Genomic DNA, 23,779 nt, shown 5'->3' with positions numbered 1-23,779 from the left:
CATCATAGATTGTGGGTAACATGGCATGCTTGAATCAAGATGTCATATTGTGGTAATGCTTTTGGAGGTTACTGAATTCATGCTTTGTAAATTTTGTATTTGACTAATTTTTGTTTATTATTTTGTACAGTGCTTGATATTGTGAAAATGATGGTGCTTCATCCTCAGGGTGCAACCCTATTTCTCCAATTTGTGCAAAGTGGAAATGGTACTCTTCATTTTGTTTAGGATCCTTTATTACGTTGTCAATATCAAATTTAATTGCATCAAATTGATAAATGGTTGTTAAATAAATAGTGGTCTTATATTGTCTTCAGAACACCAAAATGAATGTTATGCAGAAATGCATTTATGAGTTCTGTACTAGTGCTGATGGTGTTAGTTGGATAATTTTGCAAGTATCTCTTTCTTAGAGTTATCAGTAATTTTTTAAGAGTTGAGTTTTACTTAAAAGCTACTGATTATGAATGCTCAAATCAATGAATGATAGACAAATAATGATAATATTTAGATGGAGCATACAAATGCCAAGAAATTGTGAACCAAAGACAAAACTTGTAATTTCTCTGCACTCTTGGAATATCGAACTTGCTATCTTCTGAAGAGATTGTTTCTCTTTACACTATGGAAAACGCACATGCTGATATTTGTACAAATATATATTTCCAAGTTTGTGCTCGCTGGCATATTTTGGGTGTATTTGACATTAACATTGTCCTTGCTCTTAAATTGTTGAGCATTCTGATGGAAAGGTTGTAATATGTAGCTCTAAAACTGGATAATTGTCTTGGTAATGCTCAGAATGTTACCGATACAGAACCAGAGATGGGGGGGGGGGGGGGGATGAAGAGCAGGAAAGCTAAGAACCAGCTTATTATACCAGCAGTTCAGAATACTGTTTTTAGGAATTTATAATATTCAATAATCTACCTGTTCATATGACCATCTTTCAAGTATTAGGAGGTTAATGTAGGTCTATGTTGCCAGTTTGGGTTTGGGTTTGTTACTTTGTAAAACTAATCTTTCCATATTATAGCTTGGTAGTGCTTTCTATTTGATAAGTCAAGTGGTGAAGATACCTCCGTTCTGTCCTATGTCAAAAACACTACTTCTGTTACTCTAGGCAACTTAATAGTTTTTCTAGTAGAACCTTTGAATTTTCTTGTACTCGATAACAACATTGCTGAAATCTTGAACAATATTACCAGCAAGTTTAAAGTTTTCAGATATTTTGGAAAGTGAACTTATGAAGATTTTGTCTCGGTCCAAATTTGCTTAGAGCAGTGTGGTGGTTCCTAAGTTTGTTTCCAAATTTGGTTTATTTCTGGTGCAATTATATTCCATGGAAGGTTGTGACTTTGTGCAATATAATGATCCATGATTATTTGGTAAATCTGGCTCGTTCATGGCTCCTTGGTCTTCATTCTTTAATTCAACAATTGCTATAATCTCAAATAATCCAATTTGATTGTGCTTGCGCAATCTACCTTTGGTCATGAGGGACCTTAGTTTGCTTCAAAAATTGATTAATCAGCTCAGTAAATTTGTGAAAATTGATGAGGCAAACTTCAAATGCAGATTTGTGTGTGATGTCCCTGGTTAGTTTTTGAGTCGGCCCCTTTATTTGCTAGTGTTTCTTTAAATAATTAAGTTTTAAATAAACATTATTTTGAAATTATGAATAAATAGAAATATTCAATAATTTGCATAAACTAGGCTGACCTTAAGGTTTTTGGCATTTTCCTCTTTGGCCAACTTTGTGGTGGTTCCTATTGAGGCTGACCTAGGAAGAGATTAGTATATATATATGCATGCTGTTATAGGAGAGGGCATAAAAAAGAAGTCTTATTAATCTATGCATTAAACGAATGCAACTGCTCTCAGACGCAGACCTGAGAGTTTCCTAGTAGTGGGATGAAAACGCTACCAGCTTACTATTTGTGGTTGCCTAAGACGTCAACCTCAAGACCCTACAAGGAGTTTGCTACCAATTGGAAGAATAACACCGGCGAGCAAGCAAGAACTTGGGAGCAGAAGCAGATTATCTTCAAGGGCTGCAGTAGGAAGGATTGCTTGGATGATGCCACCCCAAGGCGCCTATATTGCTCTACAAGGTCCATCTGCATACCAGGGTCGTGCCTTACTGATATTGGAGTTCAATATCAATCAGCTGCAAGCAGCAACCATACAACTATGAGACCCAGACCTGAATGTATTTGACTGATCCGATTTGAGTATGATTTCTGTTTGTTTAATGTAATGGACTGTTTATTCATTCATGCGATTGATAACTTGAGCATTGTCCTGTAATGTCCCCTTTCGCTATTCTTTAATAATTAGGGAACAATTAACTAAATCAATCAATTGTGTTAGATGCAAAATGGGTCTTTGCAACCTATAATAGAAATTAAAGCCAAAATGATTAAAAAATAAAGAGAAACTTTAAAGAAGAATACACATTACACAATCAAATTATGAACATTGAAAATAAAAAATTCAGAAAATGGAAAATTAAACTACTATTTCACAGTTCACTTATCTTCACTAGCTCCAAACTTGAAAAAGATCTAAAAATCCCTTGAGACATGTGATGGTTTGTGATGAACATCTAGATGTCCTTGGCCTCTACATACACCTATTTGATCTAATCAATTTTATTCCCAATATTTTGTAGCCTAAGATTGAGTGAGTGGACCAGACAAGGTGTCCAAAAGATATGGTGATAGCATTCCTCAACCAACAAACCAGCAGCTCTACAATTCTTTGCATTGTCCATTATGACTTGAACAACATTACAGAGTCCCACTGTATCAATGGCAGAGATGAGAATATCTGCAATAAATTGCCCATGGCCCTCGCAATCCACAACTTCCAAAAGCATTGCCCCTTTAAAGGACACCGTTATGACATTGGTCAAAGACAATTTTTGGAATCTTTCCATCAATCTAAAACAATGGATGCGCTTATCTCAGTCCATGAATCCTTTATGAGCTTCATTGCTTCAACCCCCTTGACCTCTGTTTCCAATAAGGTTCTATGTACCTTCTTATAACCTTAGCCCTTATACCCTCTTGGAGCTTCCTTAACAGTTTTCAACATCTTTTTCCAATATGGGGAGCAAACAACATTGAAAGCCAACCTATTTGCATATATGCATCTTGCTACATCTTGGTCGGCAATGTCTTGATTCTCATTTTGAAATGTAGTTTCTAAAGGACCCTTTGATCTTTTGTGTGTAGTGAGTTCTTCACTTTTAGGCTCAGTTGTGGAAGAAAATGGGTGGTTTCCTACCATAATATTGGGATTAGATGGGGGCTGCATTCCCTTTGATTTTTTGAAATAGTTTGATTTAATCTACGAGCTTCTCTCTTTTCTGCTTCTTCATGCTCCCTAATATATTTTAAAACCATCTCTTGTGGTATAGGCACACCATTTTTTCTAGGGCATTTTTTTATGCCTCTTCCTAGTATTCCACACAAATGGCCTACCACTCGAAAATATGAACTATTACGCTCTTTATCACTTCCTTGGCATTTCCCACCTCTTGGAAGTGGTCGTATAATATCAACATACTTCCATAGGGGAGAATTTGGATCTGATTTCTGTTTTTGTTGTTCATTTGTGCCAATGGGGGAAGAGGTAGATGCCATTCTAGTTCCTATGGCAAGAAATTTTTTGAACACATTAAAAATAGAAGCAAAATAATGAAAAAAATAGGTAAACTAAATAAATAATGTTTCAATGGTTGAAATATTTTTACAAAAACTTACCTCTTTCAGCCAATCAAAGCTTGCAAATGAGTAGGAATGAAGCTGCAAAAGTTGGTCAAGCTTCAAAATCAATCTTCAACTCCTATTCGATCCTAGAAGCCAAACTTTGCTCAACATGCAAGGAAAACACAACCCTTTGCAAAACAAATGAGCAAAAATGAGTTTGTTTTAATAGTAGCGTTTAGGGTTTTAACTCTTTTTTTTCAACTTATGGATGTGAAATTTTATAATTTTTTGCAAAAAAAAAATTACATTTTCGGTGCCCAGGCTTTTTGGGTTTGCCTGGGCACGGACCCGGCTGGACCCGCAAGTGTACCGGACCAGGATTTGGACTCAGATTGAATTGGATTGGTACCAGACCATTGGACCCTCGAACCCTGCAACTTTGATAAATACATTTCATTTTTCAAAAAATTTTAATTTCTGTAAATTTTTACTTCTTAATTTTGATTTTCAAATAGGTTTCTGAGACCTGTTTTGTCTACAATAGAATTATCTTGAGACAAATTTTGAAGGTTTACGAGATGCTTTGTGACAAAGTCATCAACAAAAAATGTTCCATATGGAGGCAATCTAGCACTACAAGGAAAACAAATATTAAGTGGATGATTCTAGATGACATTTGGTGGGATTGTGTTGAATATTTGTCCAATTTCATCAAGCCCATATTGAGTATGATCTATTATATCGAAATGAGTAGGCCTTGTTTAGGAGAGATATATGATGGCCTTGACTCAATGATTGAGATGGTGGAAGCCATCACAAATGCAAAAGAGAAAGATCCTGAAGAAAATTTCTTCAAACAATTACACAAAATTAGTGAAGAGAGATGGAACAAAATGACCACCCCACTGCATCTTCTTCCCTTTGCATTGAATCCCAAATGCTATAATGCTGAGCTCCTTTCTATTTCAACATGAACTGCCCCATATAGAGATGTTGAAGTCAGCCAAGGATACGAGGCAGCACTTTCATAGTCTCTTCATTGGTCTTGTCTTGTGTATTGCATTGGGGATTGAGTTCATGGATTTTGTATTCCCCGATGACTTTAGTATTGCTGCTCTTCACGAAAGTATAAGGGCAATGCTTATAGTTGGTGGTACTTCCATGGCTAATCATTCACACACCTACAACCTATTGTGATCAAGATTTTATCACAAGAAAGTTTTAAAATAAAATTCTGTTATCTTTAAAGTCATTTTTTTAATTTAAAATTTAAAATTTATAATGTTTTAACTTCGCATTTTTTTCTTAAATGGTTGCTAGTTCATTTGCATCTGAGAGGAATGGGAGCACATACTCCTTCATCCACACTCTATAAAGCAGAATCGACTACACTCAAAAAATCTAGAGGATTTGGTGTATTTATCTATAAACTTGTGCTTCCTTTCATACAAAGGAAGTGGCTACAACAAAGTGGGATGTCTAGCTACAGCATATTAACTTGGATGTTTTCCACTTTTTCCCCTGCTACACTTAATGTTGAAGATGAGCTAGCTAGCGAGCATGAGAGTGCTAGTGCTAGTTGCACCATGTGGCTTTTCTAACTTACTATTACCTACATCTACTAATATGGATGGTGGTATTTTTAAAGATCATTATGATGATGCTTGATCAGTGATGCCTGATTGTGGACACTTGAAATAATTATTTTTTACTTTCAATATAAAAGATATATCACGACATTTGAGTTTGACTAATTGACAATGTAATTTTTAATATATTTATGGTGGTAATGTTTATTATACAATATATGATGCTATGTGTAGTATTCTGAAGTTAATTACTGCTGCAAATATGTATATATTTGTGATTTCTATATGTTTTGTGTGGATGAGTCTAAAAGGAACCCAAATCCCTTTTTTTTTTTGATTGAAGCCTTGAACTTGAACCCTCAATCGAATACTAACCCAAACCTGTACCACCACTTGTATCTTAGATTAAATCCAATTGTTGTGTTGACCATACTGTCTGTTGACACAAGGGACATAAAGTAGTTGAAACCTTTAATTTTGGTAGCACTGTTTAGGAGTATTTTATCTAGACTATGGTTTCAAAGAAACTGTCTACATGTATCTTCAGCTTTTTTCCTTTTCTACAAAGATTTTTGTCATTTGTCATTGATGTAATCTACCATGCTACTACAGTATTACTTTGGACATAATTTTATTTATCAATTAAAAATAGTATTACCGACAATGAGTAATGGTTTATTTAACAGATGTTATAATGGAGACTCTGAGGAGGGCCGCAGTTGCTCCTGTTTTGGCTCCAAATCAACTAACAAGCATTCGATTAGTTGTCAATTGTTTTAAACACCTTTGTTTCAAGAAGTGGTTAGAAAGTCATCGTAATGAGGTAAGCTTAATTTTCTCTGCATGTTATCACCCTTTAACATAAAATCTCTGCAAATTTAACATAAGTTTTTTGATTTTGTTGATTCAAGTAATGGATATGTAAATTCCTGTTCTTATAACCACGTTTTTTGTGTAACAAAACATTGGATGTAAACAAACATGCTGAGAGTTGTGAAATGTAAATTAAAAGTATCGTACGATAATCAGAAAAACTCAGTCCAAAAAGCTGGAAAATTTTGGTGTACGTTAAGTGCACATGTAAGTTGGCTTCAAATTTTTTGTCCATAAAAAAATTCAGTATTCTGTGAATTGAAAATCAGTAAAAAAGTTTGCTATGAACTGGTAGTAATTAAGGTTAAAAAACTGTCTAATTTGAAGAGAAATATTGAAGCATTTCAGAAGGAAATTGGACCACATTTCTACTAGTACATCTTGAGGCTTGGCATCTAGAGAATTGACAATTAAATTGGAGAAAGGCAATATTCAATTCAAGGAAGTCCAATACTTTCCTAATGTGGCACAGTAAGAATATTACTAGAAGATGTAACAATACATATTGCATATGATTTAGAGGCTTTGTTAGACGTTTGCACAGACAGGATTTCTGTGATGAGAATGATACTTAAGGATGTGTACAATGTGTATAATACAAGCTCAGATGCTCTATGAGTGTGTTCAAATTAGGGCCTGTATTTCGGATATCCTACTTGCAATTCTGCTTCTCTATGAAAGTGTTCAAATTAGGACCTCCATTTGGTATGTCCATTGGAGAGTTTCAGTTAGAATATTTGAGAAGGAATAGTTTTATTCAGAACATAGCCTGCAGAACATGCTCCACAGAGCAAATGCTCAAACATCAGGCTCTGGCTAGGACAATCTCAAGTGTAACCTGTACCCTGAGTTGTGCACATTATGTATGTCTCTTGTCCAAAGTCCATCCCACCAAATCACTTTTTTGAGCAAATCTTGGTTCTCTTCTGCCATTTCCAAGCCTCTCATAAAACGTTTATGTAATATCTGAAAGGGTGATTTTTCAAACAATCACACCCGCTCATAAAGAATTAAAGAATTAATTTATTTAATTCCTTTTACTCTTTTTTTTGTCTTGGGATTATTCTCTCATTGTTTTTCACCCAATAATAAATTATTTAATTTATTTTTTTGAAACTTTTTTCATTGATAATTACATAGGAATTCTTTTTATCCTTTTTTTATCTCAAGGGTTATAAGTTATAATTTTTAATTTTTATTTTCCTTTTAATGTGAGGGTCAAATAACAATAAATTTTATCTCACTTTTAGTTCCAAAGGATTATATACACGGAAAAATAGCACTCTTTCTTCACTAGGGGAAAATGTCCCAAACTCAGGTTAGTCAGGGTTCTCTTAGTCAAGCATGACCAGAAGGGTGGGTCTGAGTTTGGAAGATGTATTGGTTTGGACGAGGACATTGTGTGATGTGTATAGGAGACTTTGTAAGATTATTGGAAACATTGTGGAAGAGTAGAAACTTTTAGAGGAGCTTTAGAATTGGAAAAGAAAGTTTCCCTTCTAAGTTTCTGCTCTATTGGAGAGGACACACATTTAGGATAAAGTACATCCAGATAGAGTAAGAGAGGATCGCTCAGTAAAATGTTACATAACACTTGGAGTGAACATTCAAATGGGAAGTGAAATCAGGGAAGTTGTCGAAGCAAGACATGTAAGTTTGTAATTTGCTTAAATGTGATACCTTGATTATAGAATAATTGATTGGAAGTTAATGTGAAATTAGGGATGTTGTTCAAACACTGAAGCTTGTAAACTACATAGGATCTTAATTAAGGTATATAGTACGCAAAAACTTGTAAGGTAAATTTAGAACTATATCAGGTTTGTTTTGCTGGTGATGAATCGAATCATACCATAAGCTCTAACAAATTCTATATAATTTATTTGCAGCAGAAATGAAAGGTGCACCATGAACATATAGTACAAGTTGATTATAGCTTAACTTACCACAAAGTTGAACAGAAGTACAAAAACAAAGAATATGGACAAACCTTGGTCAAGGTAGGTGAGACCAATATGAGTAAATTACTCCCACGGGATGAGTTGAAGGGTCACTGGGTGTACGAAAGGGCTTCTCAATGCATATTGTAAATAAACAATTTAGTTTCTTCAGGTATAATATGGTAATACTAATAGCTAAACTAAAATGGTTTACCTCAGAGAGAATTAATGCTATTGAATAATGATTTTAGGATATTACTTGCAGGTTAGGAGAGATATGCTAGTGTGAAATAAATTTAGCAAATTGAAAAATTGAGAATATTCAGCTGTTTTCCAATTTTTGTGTTGACAGCAAGCACATTTAAATTCAAAATATCAACTAATATCTTAAGATTGCCTGGTTCCATAAGGGCTTAGTAGATGACACTTAAAGATGCAAGCATAGGGTGAAAAAATTTCGGCAAACCTAGAAATTGAGAATCTTCATTTCATTTGTTGATTTTTGTATTGAAAGCTTATGGGTGAAAAACCATACACAGAAGTATTGATGTCTACTCATTTCTACAATAGATTTGAACCTGATACATTACATCGTTATATATGCAAAGGTGAAGGATTAAGTTTGGTTCACTAGATAAGGATATTCAATGGGTTCAAGTTAATCTGTATGGTTATGTTGCAAGCTTTCTTATTATGTATGTGGCAAGCAATGTAAGAAATTACATAAGCTATATGATCCAATCGATTCAACTAGTTCAAAATCATGGTTTGAAAGCAATGTGCAAAACTTCATACTTATAGTTTATTAAAGGATGGTTCCTATTGCCATAGATTACTTCTTAAGAAGGATGTGGCGTTTATTTTTAATTGTTGACAGAAGATTAAATGTATTATTAATAAGGTAAATTACATGTCTATTACATTCAGGTTTTTACAACCAAATTTGATATAGTTTTGCTGAATTATAGAATGTTAAATTTAGTTATCAGATTAGATAAAGACAATTCAAACACAAGTGCACAGAATTTACCCTGGGAAAACCTTCCTCTTGAAGGTGAAAAACCCAGCAACAAATTATATTTATATTCTTCAATAGGATAAGAGGCTTTTACAAGAAATTGCTTCACACTTGAAGTCAAGGGATGATACAAATTCAGCCTAGACAGAAGTAAGAAATTTGAACTTCTGTATTAGACGATCTGCCTTGAAGATGAGGATACACTGCTGTAATATGAAGTCAATCTGCTGAAGGAGATTATTGCACAAGTTGTGATCAATATTAAGTATAGAATGAACACAATCTGCCTCAGAACAACCTTGAACTGCAATAGAGAAGACATGATCTGATTGCTGTAAATAATGTGAACTGCTGGAGATGATGACTGTATTAATTCGATGCTTATGAGGGAATATGAGATCGATCTTTATACCTATGTATAGGTACCACCAATCAACACGTCTCCTTCATCAAGTCGGCTTCACACCTCTTCATAAGGAGAAATTATATTCTAATCATCACGTCTATTGTTAGGGATTAGTTACAACATAATGAACACGTCTTTGTTCAAAAGGTGGCGGGAATTACACATAATCAATATATAAATAAATAGGGGCAAATCGATATAACTAAATTGTCTAAGGCCGAAAGGCCAATTAGACAATTTAGTTGTCTATGTCGGCCCACAAAGATTCTGACCAACGCTATCACATTATCATAGAAGACCATGATGATCCATCAACAATTTTCAAGTACAAAACAACAATTATTGACAATGGAAATTTACAACTAAAAGTTCTGTCAAATGAGCAGTAAGCTATTGCCTTGCCTATGACTGAAAAATGCCCCAAGAAACAGACTGCTTCTATCCTATCTGTCTCAGACAGGATAGGTATTTCAATCATTCTTCACATGCACATTTAAAAACATTACAACAAAATATTATTTGGAGGCAAAAATGAGTTTGCTGGTCTTTACAGGCCCCGAAGGTGGGGTTCGCATATAATTCCAAGTGGGATTTAATCCTGTATAGTTTTTATTCAAGCTGATGCCCTATTGGGCTTTCTAAACAGTGTGTCAATGGTTGGTGAACTGTATGTGTCCTTGGTCCAATGATGGAAGTGGCAGTTCCTGAGCTTCTTGCCAGTTTTAGAGCCAAGGCCATTCCAGTAAGTTCACCCTCTCTTCTTTTACCTGTTGTCTTTAAGTTGCACAATCATCATCCATTGTTGCTGTCTGACAAGTACTAAATGTGGAGGCATTTATTAATGTTTGTGTGTTGAGACTTGAGAATTATGCTCCCCTATGAATTTTACAAGTATCTTTCTGCGAGAGTCAAGAACCTTAATTCCTGTATCTGTAGCCTGTAGAATGATAGGTTCACAGGACCATAGAGACAAAAGAAATCAAATCGGATAATTTTCAAGAGAATATGTTATCTGTTTTGATATCTTTGAATTTTTTTTGGAGCATTTAGTCATTTGCTAGAACTTTTAATAGAGATAAAGATCTTTTGGAGCTTCCTAAGTTAAGTTGCTTAGATTTGCTTTCAAAATTTCAGTGTGGTTTAAGAATTGAGAGAACTGTTGCTCTTTCTTTGATTTTGCCTGAGCGTAGCTTGGCAGTCTCCTGTCTGAAATGGTGAGAATAAGGCTGGTAGTAATTTGCATTTGAACCAATTTTGCTAGAATATGCACAAGTGAAATATTTTTTCTTCTTTCATAGCTTGTTTGGATTTTCCGGAGTTCTTGAAGACAAGGACTAGGCTTTCAGTAATTAGTTCCAGGCTCCATAGTGTTGACGTTTGATTTTGTTGTTATGTATTCCTGCTTCTATTTTATACTTTTCCTCTTTAATTATATTGATTTTTAATTTGGAGTTCCCTTCTATTAGTATAAGGTGCTTATTAGTCCCTTAATTGTGTTTTTATGATTATTCGGTACTTTTTTGGTTAATGCTTGGATTAATGTTACAGAAAATGGAAGATCATAACTATATGTTTGTTATAAATCCATGGTGCAGAATCTTAAGTTGTGATCTAAGGTGTAATTATGCCGAGAGGCATCTACAATGACATACAAATATCCGTAAACAAAAAATTGATTTTTAATAAAATTGACGCGTAGATGACAAGCAAATGCATGCATGTAATAAAACGGAATCATTGCCACTTGTCTCTAAGTATATGAAACTACATCTTTAAAGAGAGTGAAAGAGTGCAGCATTTCCATGTCATTCTTGACAACTGATAAACATGCAAGACAATTATGTGATATCTCTCGGCATTATTTTACATATATTTTTTTACAATATAGGTATACTAGTTTAAGGCTATTGGTATATTCTGAAGGGTAGTACCTATAACTGCCTACCTTGCTATTTCTCTGTGTTTAAGCTTAACTTAGAGGCAACTACAGGATTGATGAATCTATGCAATTACTACTTGAGAATGCTTCTCTTTTGTAATGATAAGGTATTCAATATGTAGAGGAGGAGGAATATGTAGCAAACCATTTAAGAGTATGGATAATGTGAATCTCGTTGTAAACAAAGATTTGCAAGAAAATTAAAGACTATGCATGTGTATGAAACTCTTGTGGCACTCTAAGTATAGCTTTTGTATAAATATTTATAATTGCTCCACTTGTTGGATGATATAGTGAATATATTTTAGGTACAATAATCTATCTGGTTTAACGATAGTGGATTTTGCTTTTGACCCCATTGTATTGATATGGGCTGATAGTTTTGTTTTGTTTTGTGGCAGATTATTGACATCTTCTCAGAGTGTTGTTCATCCCCAAACAAAAATGTTCAACTATCTTTTTCTACATTGCTACTAAAGTAAGATTAAAAAGTATTAGAGTTTTGTGCTGCTTTGTAGTTTTGAAGTAAAATCATTCTTCCAGGGATGCATGTATGGATTTATTGATATTTTCAAATTGTTATCTTCAGAAAGCATCTTTAGCATATTCAATATATTGGGTTTGTCATGTTAAAATAGAAGAAAGCTAGGTAATGTGGCAAAAGTAAATCCTATTTTTAATTTTAAACTGACAAGGAAGACACTTTATTTACTCGGTTGCTGTCATGGTAATAAAAGTTTGATTGATATTCATGATATCAGCAGTTAATGCCTTGTAAACTAACAAGGTTGATCCTATCTTGGTGTTGACTAAAATAACTTGCATTGGAATTTTCAACTCCAAGGTGTTGCACTCCTATAAAACTCATGTTTGTATTTGTTCCCATTTGTTGTCATGATTGATGGTCAATATGTGTAAAACCCAATTCAAGTTGTGATCCTCCCTGTCACTTTTCAAAGTTGTCATAGTTTGGTTTTATAACTAACAACTTTCATAGGTTGATCAGGGTTGCAGCTATAGCAACGTTGTATAAGCCTTTATTGATGCAGAGGTGGGAGGATGCTTTCCAATGACCTACAAGTCAGTTTCCAACTTACCACAGCAAACAATCAATTAGAGAGATCTTTCTCCCAACTCACCTAACAATCTAGGTCTCCTTGTGCATAGACAACATCATGCAACTTAGGTCCCATGGCTTCCAATGCTTGAGACACTGCCAATATTTATCTCCTAAGGCTTAAGACAACCTTCTGTGCCACCTCCAAACACAATTTCAAGTGTTCAATCACCAAAACCAATGGTTCCTTCACTAGCCCTCTACCCGGCTTGTAGCCCTTCCAATTATGACTGTCATCAATATCTTTTAACACAGACCTCTTCACCACAAACCAAGACCAGTTTTAGATACCCATGAAGGAGTTTTAAATAATATCTCAGAATGACTATATGGTCCTTTGGAACAGATTAACAAAAAACGAGGTTTTCTTGCTGCACTAAGGCCTAATTAGGCCACTTTTACAAAGGAACCTGTTGTGTGTACACATCGCCCCATCGCAAATGGGGACCCCCACTTTTTTTTGCTTTCTAGGGTAGTGTTAGAGTCCTTAGCTATTAGCCTTTTCATTAGAGGGGTATAGGTGGTCAAGAAGCGAGGAGTCAGGTGGATAGCCTTGTGTGAAGTATGAAATGAGTGAGTTTGTAAAGTCTTGATATCATGAGTTCAACTAAGGAGTGAAGACACTAAGTGTCGAGCAAACTTCACTTCAAGTGCATCCCTTGTGGAGCGAACTTCTTGTGCCTCTCCCATAGAGCGAAAATTCATCCTAAGACTACATGATGAGCATTGCGCGATGCATTGAGAGAGTGAGAGAAAGAGAGCTAAGGTGAGTTAAAGCCTGCACTACCCTCAAGAGCGTACTTCATTGACCATCACTTTTGGAGCGAATTGCCCTTAGAAACCTTGTTTGAGTGTGAATTAGAACGTTTGAGTAAAGATAGTGAGCATGATTTCGATTTGAGGTCACCTCAAGTGCTCCTTTAGAGCAAAGTTTACTTCATGAGTTCTTTGATAGGAGCGAACTTCATGAATCAAAGGAGGGGAGCGAACTTCATAAATTGAGCAGGGGGAGCAAACTTCATAAATTGAGCAAGGGGAGCAAACTTCATGTTTGGGCATAGAGGAGCGAACTTCATGTCTAAGCATAGGGGAGCGAACTTCATGAGCCCCAAAATGAAGGCGAACTTGCAAGATTGCTTACAAGACCACTACCTTGAGCTGATTTGATGTTTGGAAAGAGTAATTTTGGTGTTAAGATGAAAGGCAAGATTTAAGAATTACTTCATGTGCTTGCCTTGGAGAGCGAACTCCATGTCTAAACTTCATGTTTAAGCCCATGGGAGCGAACTTCAAGAATCAAAGCAGGGGAGTGAACTTCATGAATCAGAGGAGGGGAGCGAACTTCAGGAATCAAAGGAGGGGAGCAAACTTCATGTCTAAACCAAGGGGAGTAAATTTGTAATGTCCCCTTTTTAGCGCAACATGATATGGGGTGTCGTTAGCCTATTCTGACACGGTCCTGAAGGCTAACAAGGACATTGGTGGGATCCTGAGGTGTTTTGCCCTAGGTGTTTTCAGTTTCAGGCCAATCGGTGCTGCTCTGACAGGGTTTCTAGACACTTACTATTTATAGTAAGTTAGTCTCCAAGCAGTGACTTGAAATTTTTAGTGTTTCCCTGGTTGGTATAATTATCAGTAAAAAATATTTGAAGGCGACAATGTTTTAATATTTAATGATAAAGTGTTAAAGTTAAATTAAATATTTAACTTTATCGTTATATTATAAGGCTGGGAATATAAAGTAATGTTTAAAATATTAAAAGTTCCCTTTAATGTGTGCATTGTGGGAAATAATATTTTATTCTAAAATGTATTATCCCACATTTAGGAAATGAAGTGTTTGCATCCAGGAAGAAGATATAAATTGAGGTTGAGAGCTCTCTTTTGGGGTATGCTTGGATGAGATTAATGTTATGCTGTTGGATTTCGTAGAGATCTGATTATTGGGCTTGGAGGACGGAATCCCTCTTTGCTAACATTCTCTTCGTTGTTGAAAGACACAGTCAGGAGGATTAATGGTGTTTTCATTCAGGAAACACATTGGGCTTCATGTGGTGCTCTCGCATGAAGTTTTTACAGGGGTTTGAAAGTGCAGATTTGAAGATAGTGTTTTTGCTACAGTATCGCGTGAATAGTGTTTTGCTACAGTACCGCGTGAATAATGTTTTTGCTACAATACCGTGTGAATAGTGTTTTTGCTACATTACCACGTGAATAGCGTTTTGCTACAGTGCTGCGTGAATAGTAAAAATGCTACAGTGCCATGAATAGTGCTGCTATAGTGCATGAACAATGTTGGTATGAAGTTTACTTGTTTTTCCTACTGATTAGAAGTTTGGAAGGCTACCATTACATCTACAGACCACTACAACATTCAATTCCAGGTTTTTTCTATCATATTTTCATAACTAAGCATTGTAATTGTTGAATACAAACCTGAATAATTGTCGCAGCCCATAAGGCAGTTGAATGTGCACATTTATCTTGCGAATCGGTATTTAACAACAAATAAGAAGTTTCGGGTTTTGGATATATTGTTGTATGTTTGTCAAGTGTTTGATAAAATGCCATGTTGATTATTAAGCAATTTAATTGATATCACATAGTAGTTTGCAAGTCTCTTTCAAAATGAAAATAGGGGTGGTCATTACAAAATTTGTATCATTTGCCCAAAATAAGATGCAAAACTCTTAATAGATCATTTCCTTAAGCTGATTTGATGTCTTAACATGCTTAGGAGAGAATAATTTGAATTTAAGAGAATGAAAGGTAAGTTAGAGGTCTACTTCATGAACTAAGAAATAGGAGCAAACTTCATGAACTAAGAGAGGGGAGCGAACTTCATGAATCCAAGGAGGGGAGCGAACTTCACAAATTGAAGGAGGGGAGCGAACTTCATGAACTGAGAGAGGGGAGCAAACTTCATGAATCCAAGGAGGGGAGCGAACTTCATGAATTGAGGAAACAAAGCGAACTTCACAAATCGAAGGTGGGGAGCGAACTTCATGAACTAAGAGAGGGGAGCGAACTTCATGAATTGAGAGAAGGGAGCGAACTTCATATGCGCTCACCTTGTGGAGCAAACTTCATGTGTTCCACTCCCAGAGCGAAATTCTTCTATAGGCCTTCCCTTAGGCTAATTGACATGTTTTCATCAAAGAATGGTTATAAGCAAGTTCAAAGATCACTTCATGAGCAGCAAAGTGATATTGAACTTCATGTACATCAAGGTGAAAGCGAACTTCAAGTGTCCCTTCCTTAGAGCGACCTCAACTTCAAGTGCTCCGTCATGAAGGCAAATTCTCTCTAAATGCTTTTATTAAACCTGCAAACCACATGAAATCACATAATTATACCACACTAGGAGTTATATATAAGGTATATATCGTGTGTGTTAACGCTCATTTGTTTGTTTTGCAAGAGATGAAGAAATATATCAAGGGGATCACATTGAAGGAGGATTGAAACAAGTTTCTCAAGGATCAAATTTCAACACCAAGATTAAGATACAAGGAAGATATCCTCAAGGGAACTTCATAGACAAACACAAGAAGGTGATTACACAAGAAGCATTCACTTACACAAAGACATGATTCACAACACCAACAACATGAAAGGAGTTATAGAGAAGGAATTCCAAAGCGGAGAAGCAGTTGTGCCATCAAGAATTCAAGGCAACATCGATACTTCAAAACTAAGAGGAAGACAAGATCTATAGCTTGCACCTCCATGATTGAAGCCCTTAAGAGATAGTTTCAAAAGAGTTAATCAAAGTTAGAAGATCATCATCATCACAGCTGAAGCTGGAGTATCAAGAAATATTCCTTCATGATGATCTATCAAGCCTATAAGTGCAAGTTAATGGTGGAATCATAGTCATCATCCCAGTCACCACCTGCCAATCAAAGAAGTTCCACATCAACATGTCTAGATGCAATATACCTGACTCGCCTAGGATGGCACAAACTTCAGGGCACCTACCCTTATTATCTATTGGTCATGCCAAAGTGTTGTAATTATTTCATTAGCCAAAATTGAGTTTGTTGTAACAAACCCTGATTAGGGTTTTCATTGTAAAACATTGGTTGTTGATGGAGATTTGATCGTGGTCGTTCATTGTAATGAGCTCTCTATAATAGGCTCAAGCTCTTCATTTGTAAAGGTTAATAGTGAGTAGTGAATAGTTAGTAGCAGGAGAAGAATAGAATAGCAATTAGAGTAGAAGTTAGATTAAGAGAAGGCAAAGATTGTTACCAAACCTTGTTGTAAAGAACAATTGATTTCATTGAAGCTATGGTGAATTTGATTTGTTACTTCAACAATTTGCATGGTTTTTACTTCTCAATTTCCTTTCATGTTGATTAGATTGAATGGATGAATTTGTTGAATGTATTTGTGTGGAATCCGTTTGATCCATACCACTAGCCTCTTGCTGATTGTAAGAGTGCCTTGTGTGGTCAACTGGAATGATATAAGCCTAACTTCAAATTGTTATACGTCTGTTGTTTATGCATTAACTTGGATGGTAATCAATGTTTGATGGTAAGGATTTGAACATCTTTGCATTATCCCTTAGAAGATTGCACTGAGCTTGTGTCAAATTGTTCAAGTTGATGGTGAGACCTCGCCCAATAGGATTCCATCCAATCATTCACCTATCTTCTTACATTCTAGGTCTTAAAATAGACTCTCTCAACCCTTTATCTTTTGCCCTTTTTTTCAACTCAAGCTAGTTTAGGACAAAAAAGCATCACAAGATTGCAACATTAGATGATCTAAGTTCCAGAGATTCAAGCATTCGACAATTCAACGTAAGTCCCCTTGTGATTCCAGCATAATCACATCAACCAATTGTGTTTATCCACACGTCGTGACCCGACATACCAAAACCTTGGAGTTGTCTCATGTGATCCTTAAGTTAATCTTTAGCATTTGAGTAACTTTGTTCAAGAGAGGATAAGATACTTGTGGGTATTTTATTCTGTGTTGGCATGTGCATTAAAAGCACATCAACAAAACCTATCTCCAATCACCTCTCCAATTAAAAAACTCTGCCCAGACCTTCTCCACAAGTCCCAAATGGCCCCAATCACTAGGTTTCAAGGTGAGGAACCTCCATTAAGTCTCTTTCTAGGAGGGTTTATTGGAAATCAATACTCCAGTCCTTCTCTCAACCTGCCACCACTTCAAACACACCTAAATATACCTGCACATGCTCAAAAGTCCATCCTCTAAGCCTTGGTCACACTGTTTCATCAAACACTCACTCTAAACCACCATTTTCAACTCAAAAATACATGAAATTATCAACTAGGGTATCAGACCAGACCCTCAAATGACCTTCCCTGCTCACCAAAGCATTCAAACGCCCACATCTTGCTGTCTTGGGCTCATTCCACTCAGCTACAAGGGATACAGCAGGTGGAATGGATTAATTTCATAATTTATACCCACAAACCCCTAATCTGTCCACACAGACCTGCCTTCAATAAATTTACAACAAAATGCTTGAAACACAATGAAAACTCTTCAAATCAACACCAAATTGGAGTTAACACATACACCTAGCAAATTCAAGAGGCTTTTGCATCATATAAACACAATACGGACCTGTACAGAGGTCTGCAACAGCAATTTAACAGTCAAAATGCAGGGAAAATCATACTTTATTATGGTTTCAGTATACAAAATTCATGGCCAGCCTTTTCCAACGTTCACAAAGCCATTTAAATATTAAATACATCATCCAACCTCCAAAACCGACCACAACTGACTTTTGAACTTCCTTCAGCAATTATGACTCTTCACCTTCCTAGTTTGCACTTTTGCAACTTTGACAATTTGTAATGACAACTTTTACAACATTTTTGCAATTTGTTCAATATTTGCCATATAACATTTAAATGACCTTGTACACCTTACAAATGGCCCACAATGACCTTATTACACACAAAATTGACTCAAGACACCTAAACTCTAACGGTAGACCCAAATTGCATCCATAAGAGCAACATTTACAATTCTTTACACAACATTACGCCTAATGACCAAATGACCCACATTACATAACGAATGGTCTATTGTGACCTTATTTGTCTAAACAAAAGACTCAAAACACCTAAAACTATTAAATGACTTCATTTGACCACATTTGCACAATAGGAGCTTGTTGCCCCTGCACCATTTATACACACTACTTGGCCCAAGACCTCGAGCAATTAGTTTACTTTGATTTATATAAAAGACAACACATGTTACCCCATGAAATTGAACTAGAATATATGGATTTTCCAAGCTAACAAAGAGTAATTTTTTGTTGAACTTACCTAATATTCCATAGTGGAAGTTTGATTCTATTATTGAGTATGATTCAAACATCACCAATAACTTTAACTTTATGTGAGTTGTCATCACCAAGTGAAACCAAATCCTGGTGAATATTATTAGTACTAGTTTGACATACATTACAATCAACACATAAAGTGTTAAGATGTGCCTAAATCAAAGAACCAACAATTACTTTTGACTTTGTCTAAATATCCATCAAAGCATACTCATCATCATGGTTTTTCTCAGCTATAGCTGCCACTTTAGCTTCATTTTATGGCTTGTGGGATAGATTATGTTAGAATAATTAGGATATCACCTAATTAATTATCTAGTTAGGTCGTTTATTACTTTATTACACTTAAACCAAACTAATGATTGCCTTTTATTTTATTAGGTTAAGCTATTTTTAGCACATTTCGTCTCATTCATTATGACATGGACACTTGCCAAGCTCTTTTTTAATTTTTATTTAGGGTTTAGATCTAGGGGTTGCATTATCCTTTATATAAGGATTCATTCTTTCATTAATTAGTCTTTTGTGCATCAATACAATTCTTAACTTGTTGAGCAAATCTATCTTGTTTAACTTTCATTTGTGGTAGGTGTTTTGCTTGCAAGTGATTGTTGGGCTTGTGGGGTTGAATAAATAACTTCAACAAATTATAGTCTTTTCTTACATCATTCTCGATATGCTCAAATTTCAGATAGTAGAAGCATTGTACATTTCTCTATGGTTGTGAAGTGGGAGGAGAACTATAGTTTGTCTCTTAAAGCCATGTAGCAAGTGCATGTTTTAAATTACTAGAAGGAATTCCACTCATCTATTGTGGTCATTGTGTCTTTTGCAACAAGTATGGCTTTCTGCCAATAGGCGGTGAAGACTCCACAAAAGAAAGGTGGTAGGTTGTTGATGATCAGAGCAATCATATTTTCTTTATCCACTAGTTTGTTGACTGCAACAAGTTGATCCCTAAGATCTTTAAGTTTTAGAAGATTATCTGACAAATACCCACTCATGCAATTTAGTAGGACACATGATATTTTTTAAATATGGGACTTGACCTTTTTTGTTATGACTTAATATTTGTTTTTCAAACTATCCCATGATGTATTTGCAGATGTTGCATTTCAGACTTAGGTGATTAAATCATAAGACATAGACAACTTTAGTACTAATAGGGCATTTCTTTGCTGTTTGTCAAAATCATCAAGATTGATGGCTAGCCTAGTTTTGTGCCTAATAGTATTTTATCACACATTCATTACTTAGTGGATAGTGAGTATTTTTTGGCTTAATATACTATGAATTTTCCCAGTTCATTTTTCTGCCTTTGATGATAGTGAATTTTTTATATTAGAAACTTTGATTGGAGGGGCAATGTGACTCTTGCAAAAACATCCTTCAAACTCTACAAAAATACAATGTGATATTTTCATCCATCATCCTTTGCATGCCATGCAATTATCTACACCCGAGGATCCTCTACACAACTCTTGCAAACTGAATCAAAATGTTTTGTGCCCTAATGCCTAGTGCAATTTCCATCTTTATAGATTTCCAAAACCTATGGATTTTATTTGGCTGCGACAATAAATGTGTAGCTCACAACGTCTACAAATCGTGACTATAAAAATACTGAAAAAAATGGGCAATTTCTCCATAATTTGGGACTTGTTTTGTGCCCTTTTTAAAATGTGCAGCCTTCAATTGTGTTTCTCAATGATCATGAACCTCCTTTGATTTGGTGATGGTGCATGCTTGATTCCTGACCTGCTTTGAACTCCATACAAATGAACATGATTAGATGCATTGCTTGACATTCTTGTCAAGGATGGAATTGGCAGTACAATGAAAGATATTTTGGGATGTCCCTAAGCTAGAGGCGGAATCAGAAAATTTTACTCCCCTAGTGAGCAGTGATCCTCTCTCACAGTTCATAGGGATGATCGAAAATCAGCTTGCTCTGAAAGGTAAACTGCGCTTAGAAAAAATATTGCTACCATAATGGTGTAGGATTTACAATGCACCCCGCTTTGAATTCATTTGCTCATGGTGCAAATAAATTATCAATCAAGCCAGGTGCGAAGAACCTAAGTTCTTCCAACTGCTGAAGACTGATTGTTTTTGTTTGTTTTACAATTTTTTTGGTTTTGGAGAATATATGCTTTTTTTGTTTTACATTTCAGTTATTAAATGCATAGGAGAACACACAATGCCGGAATTATTCCTTTCTCCTTGTTGAGCTTATCAAAGGCCTCCAACATGCAGCGCCTGTACTTCTTGATACCCCACGGTCCTATTGGAATAATTCCAGTATTTTTGAATGCTTCCACACAAAATCGCCCAAGCCCTATTATGTACGACCCAAAAGAAGGTACAGCTGGTAATGGCAGCAACTGTACGGCTGGAAAAGGGTGCCAATATTGTGCAAAATAAAGCCCCCATTCAGCTCTCCCCATCCGATTATAAACTTCCTTCAATCTGCCAGAAACTTAGACGAACTCTTACAAATTTAGCTCAAATAGAACCCTCTGGTGTGAAGTTCTTTGGATGCCGCTTTCAATGGATATTTCACAACCTCAATATGGCTGCAACACAAGATTTTTTCGTTCTCCAATGGTTGGCTGAAGACATAAACCCTTGGCTCCTTGCAGAGAAAACTCATGAAATTGATGCACCAAAGAATTGTTCGATTTCCAAGGAAAGTGAATATATACATTTTCAAGAGGGGTCGATATCTCCCAAAAAGCACATTTAATAACAATTAAATGTTATTACATTTGCATCCTTTAATATTTCACCCTTTTAATACCTTGGAATAGGCGCCCAATATTAATTACTTTATTGGTCCCCTTTTAATGATGAATTGACCCTTCATTATGAATTTAAGTTATAACTTTATAATAGCACCTTATATTAATTAAATATCATTTGAGCCAATAAAACATTAATATCTCCTTAAGTACTTAATATTTGATCATACCGTCTGAAACTGGAGTCAATTCCATGGATCTTGATATGACCAAATACCTTACTAAAAATAGTAAGGGTCCCTCTCAACCAACCTGTGACTTACTATAAATAGTAAGTATAGCAAATGGAGCCCTGGGAACACCAAACTAAAGCCAGAACTGAAAACCACTGAACTCTGGAGATGATACAAGCCTCAGGAGACCCTCTATCCATACCCATTAGCCTACGAGGGTCAGAATGATAGGCTAATCTCACTGAATATCTGATGTCTAACTAGAAAGGGACATCACGGTCCACCCTCCTTGAAATTGCTTGTCCCCAAGCAATCTCAACTACGGATGATGCAAGATATCCTCACTCTCCCAAGTGGCATCCTCTACTGGCAAATCCTTCCACTTAATTAAACATTCTCTGATCCCGCCTCCATAACTGTTTCTGTCTGACATCCAAGATGGCCTCAAGTACTAAAATCAACTTCCCCTCATCATCTAGGGGTCGTAAAATTACAGAAGGGATAACATGATGTCTTAACGCCTTCTTGAGGCGTGACACGTGGAAAACATTATGCACTTTGTTGTTTGCCAGTAAATCCAACTCATAAGCCACTTCACCCACTTGTATGATAATCCTGAAGGGACCATAGTAGTGTGGCCTTAGTTTCTCTGCACCACTCTTCTTGAAAGTGGATTGGTGATAGGGTTGTAGCATCATATATACCATATCCCCTACCTCGAAGGATCGCTCAACTCTCTTCTGATTCGCATACTGCTTCTGCTAATTCTGTGCCTTTTGGATATTCTCCTTAAGAGCTCTCATAATGTCCTGATTCTCCTATAACAAAGTCCCAGCACTAGGCACTCTACTGTCACTCAACGGTAAATCAAGGAAACTAGGTGCCTCATATCCATACAGGGCCATGAATGGTGTCATCTAAATTGACATGTGCTGAGTAGTGTTATAATAGTACTCACAGAGATAAATCCATTTCATCGAAGCTTTCTATTGTCCAGCTATATAATTTCTGAGGTACCCTTCCACCCATTTATTTACAATCTTCGTTTGACTATCTGTCTGCGGGTGGTAACTGGTGCTTGGAGTAAGCTCGGTCCAACAAAGTCTGAATAATTCCTGCCAAAAATGACTCATGAACCTACTATCCCTGTCATTGACAATGCTCTAAGGTAAGCCATGTAACCTAAATACCTCGTGGAAGAACAATTCTACTACCTGTGCAGCTATGTATGTAGTTGTGATTGGAAAGAAATGACCATACTTAGTGAGCTGATCGACAACAACATATATGCAATCTCTACCTTGGGCCTTCGGCAAGCCCGTAATGAAATCCATAGACAAACATTCCCACTTCCTATCAAGAATGGGAAGTGGCTGAAGTAACCCTGCATGATAGGTATGCTCCTGTTCTGCTGATAGACAGGGCATTCTCTCACATTCTGTAGAACATCTGACTTAAGACCTTTCCAAGTGAAACGTTCCTGAACCTTTTTATAAGTCCTAAAATATCTAGGATGTCCTGCCATAGGCACATCATGAAAGGTCCTCAATACTTTGCTCTTCATCTCTGATCCTGGGGTCAAGAAAATTCTTCCCTTGTAAATGATAACATCATTTACAACTGTATAGTTGTTGTCTTGAACTGAACCCTCAATTATGCCTGAAGCCCAAGTGTCTTTGGCATACTTTGCTCTAATCAAATGCCTCCAATCCTCTAAAATCTCAACCGTGGAGCTCAAATGTGGTTGGCGAGATAAAGCATCAGCAACAACATTATGTGTCCCTTTGACATAAACAATGTCAAAGTCATATGACCGCAGCTTAATAACCTACTTTTGTTGACGATCATTGAGATCTCACTGTCC

General features: G+C 36.0%; 1 protein-coding gene across 1 annotated transcript in view; it reads left to right on the top strand.

Moving 5' to 3' along the window:
- The window catches only part of LOC131046848 (uncharacterized), a 231,657-nt gene that overhangs the window by 151,548 nt on the left and 56,330 nt on the right, over positions 1-23,779 (top strand). Inside the window, exons 17-19 of the mRNA XM_057980636.2 lie at positions 131-208; positions 5,992-6,128; positions 11,883-11,959. Of these exons, the coding sequence (XP_057836619.2) occupies positions 131-208; positions 5,992-6,128; positions 11,883-11,959 (292 nt within the window). The remainder of the gene's footprint in view (positions 1-130; positions 209-5,991; positions 6,129-11,882; positions 11,960-23,779) is intronic.

This window comes from Cryptomeria japonica, chromosome 4 (assembly GCF_030272615.1).
Source record: "Cryptomeria japonica chromosome 4, Sugi_1.0, whole genome shotgun sequence".
NCBI lineage: Eukaryota > Viridiplantae > Streptophyta > Pinopsida > Cupressales > Cupressaceae > Cryptomeria > Cryptomeria japonica.
Note: the sequence above shows the minus strand (reverse complement) of the source record. Positions and strands in the feature narration are given on the sequence as shown.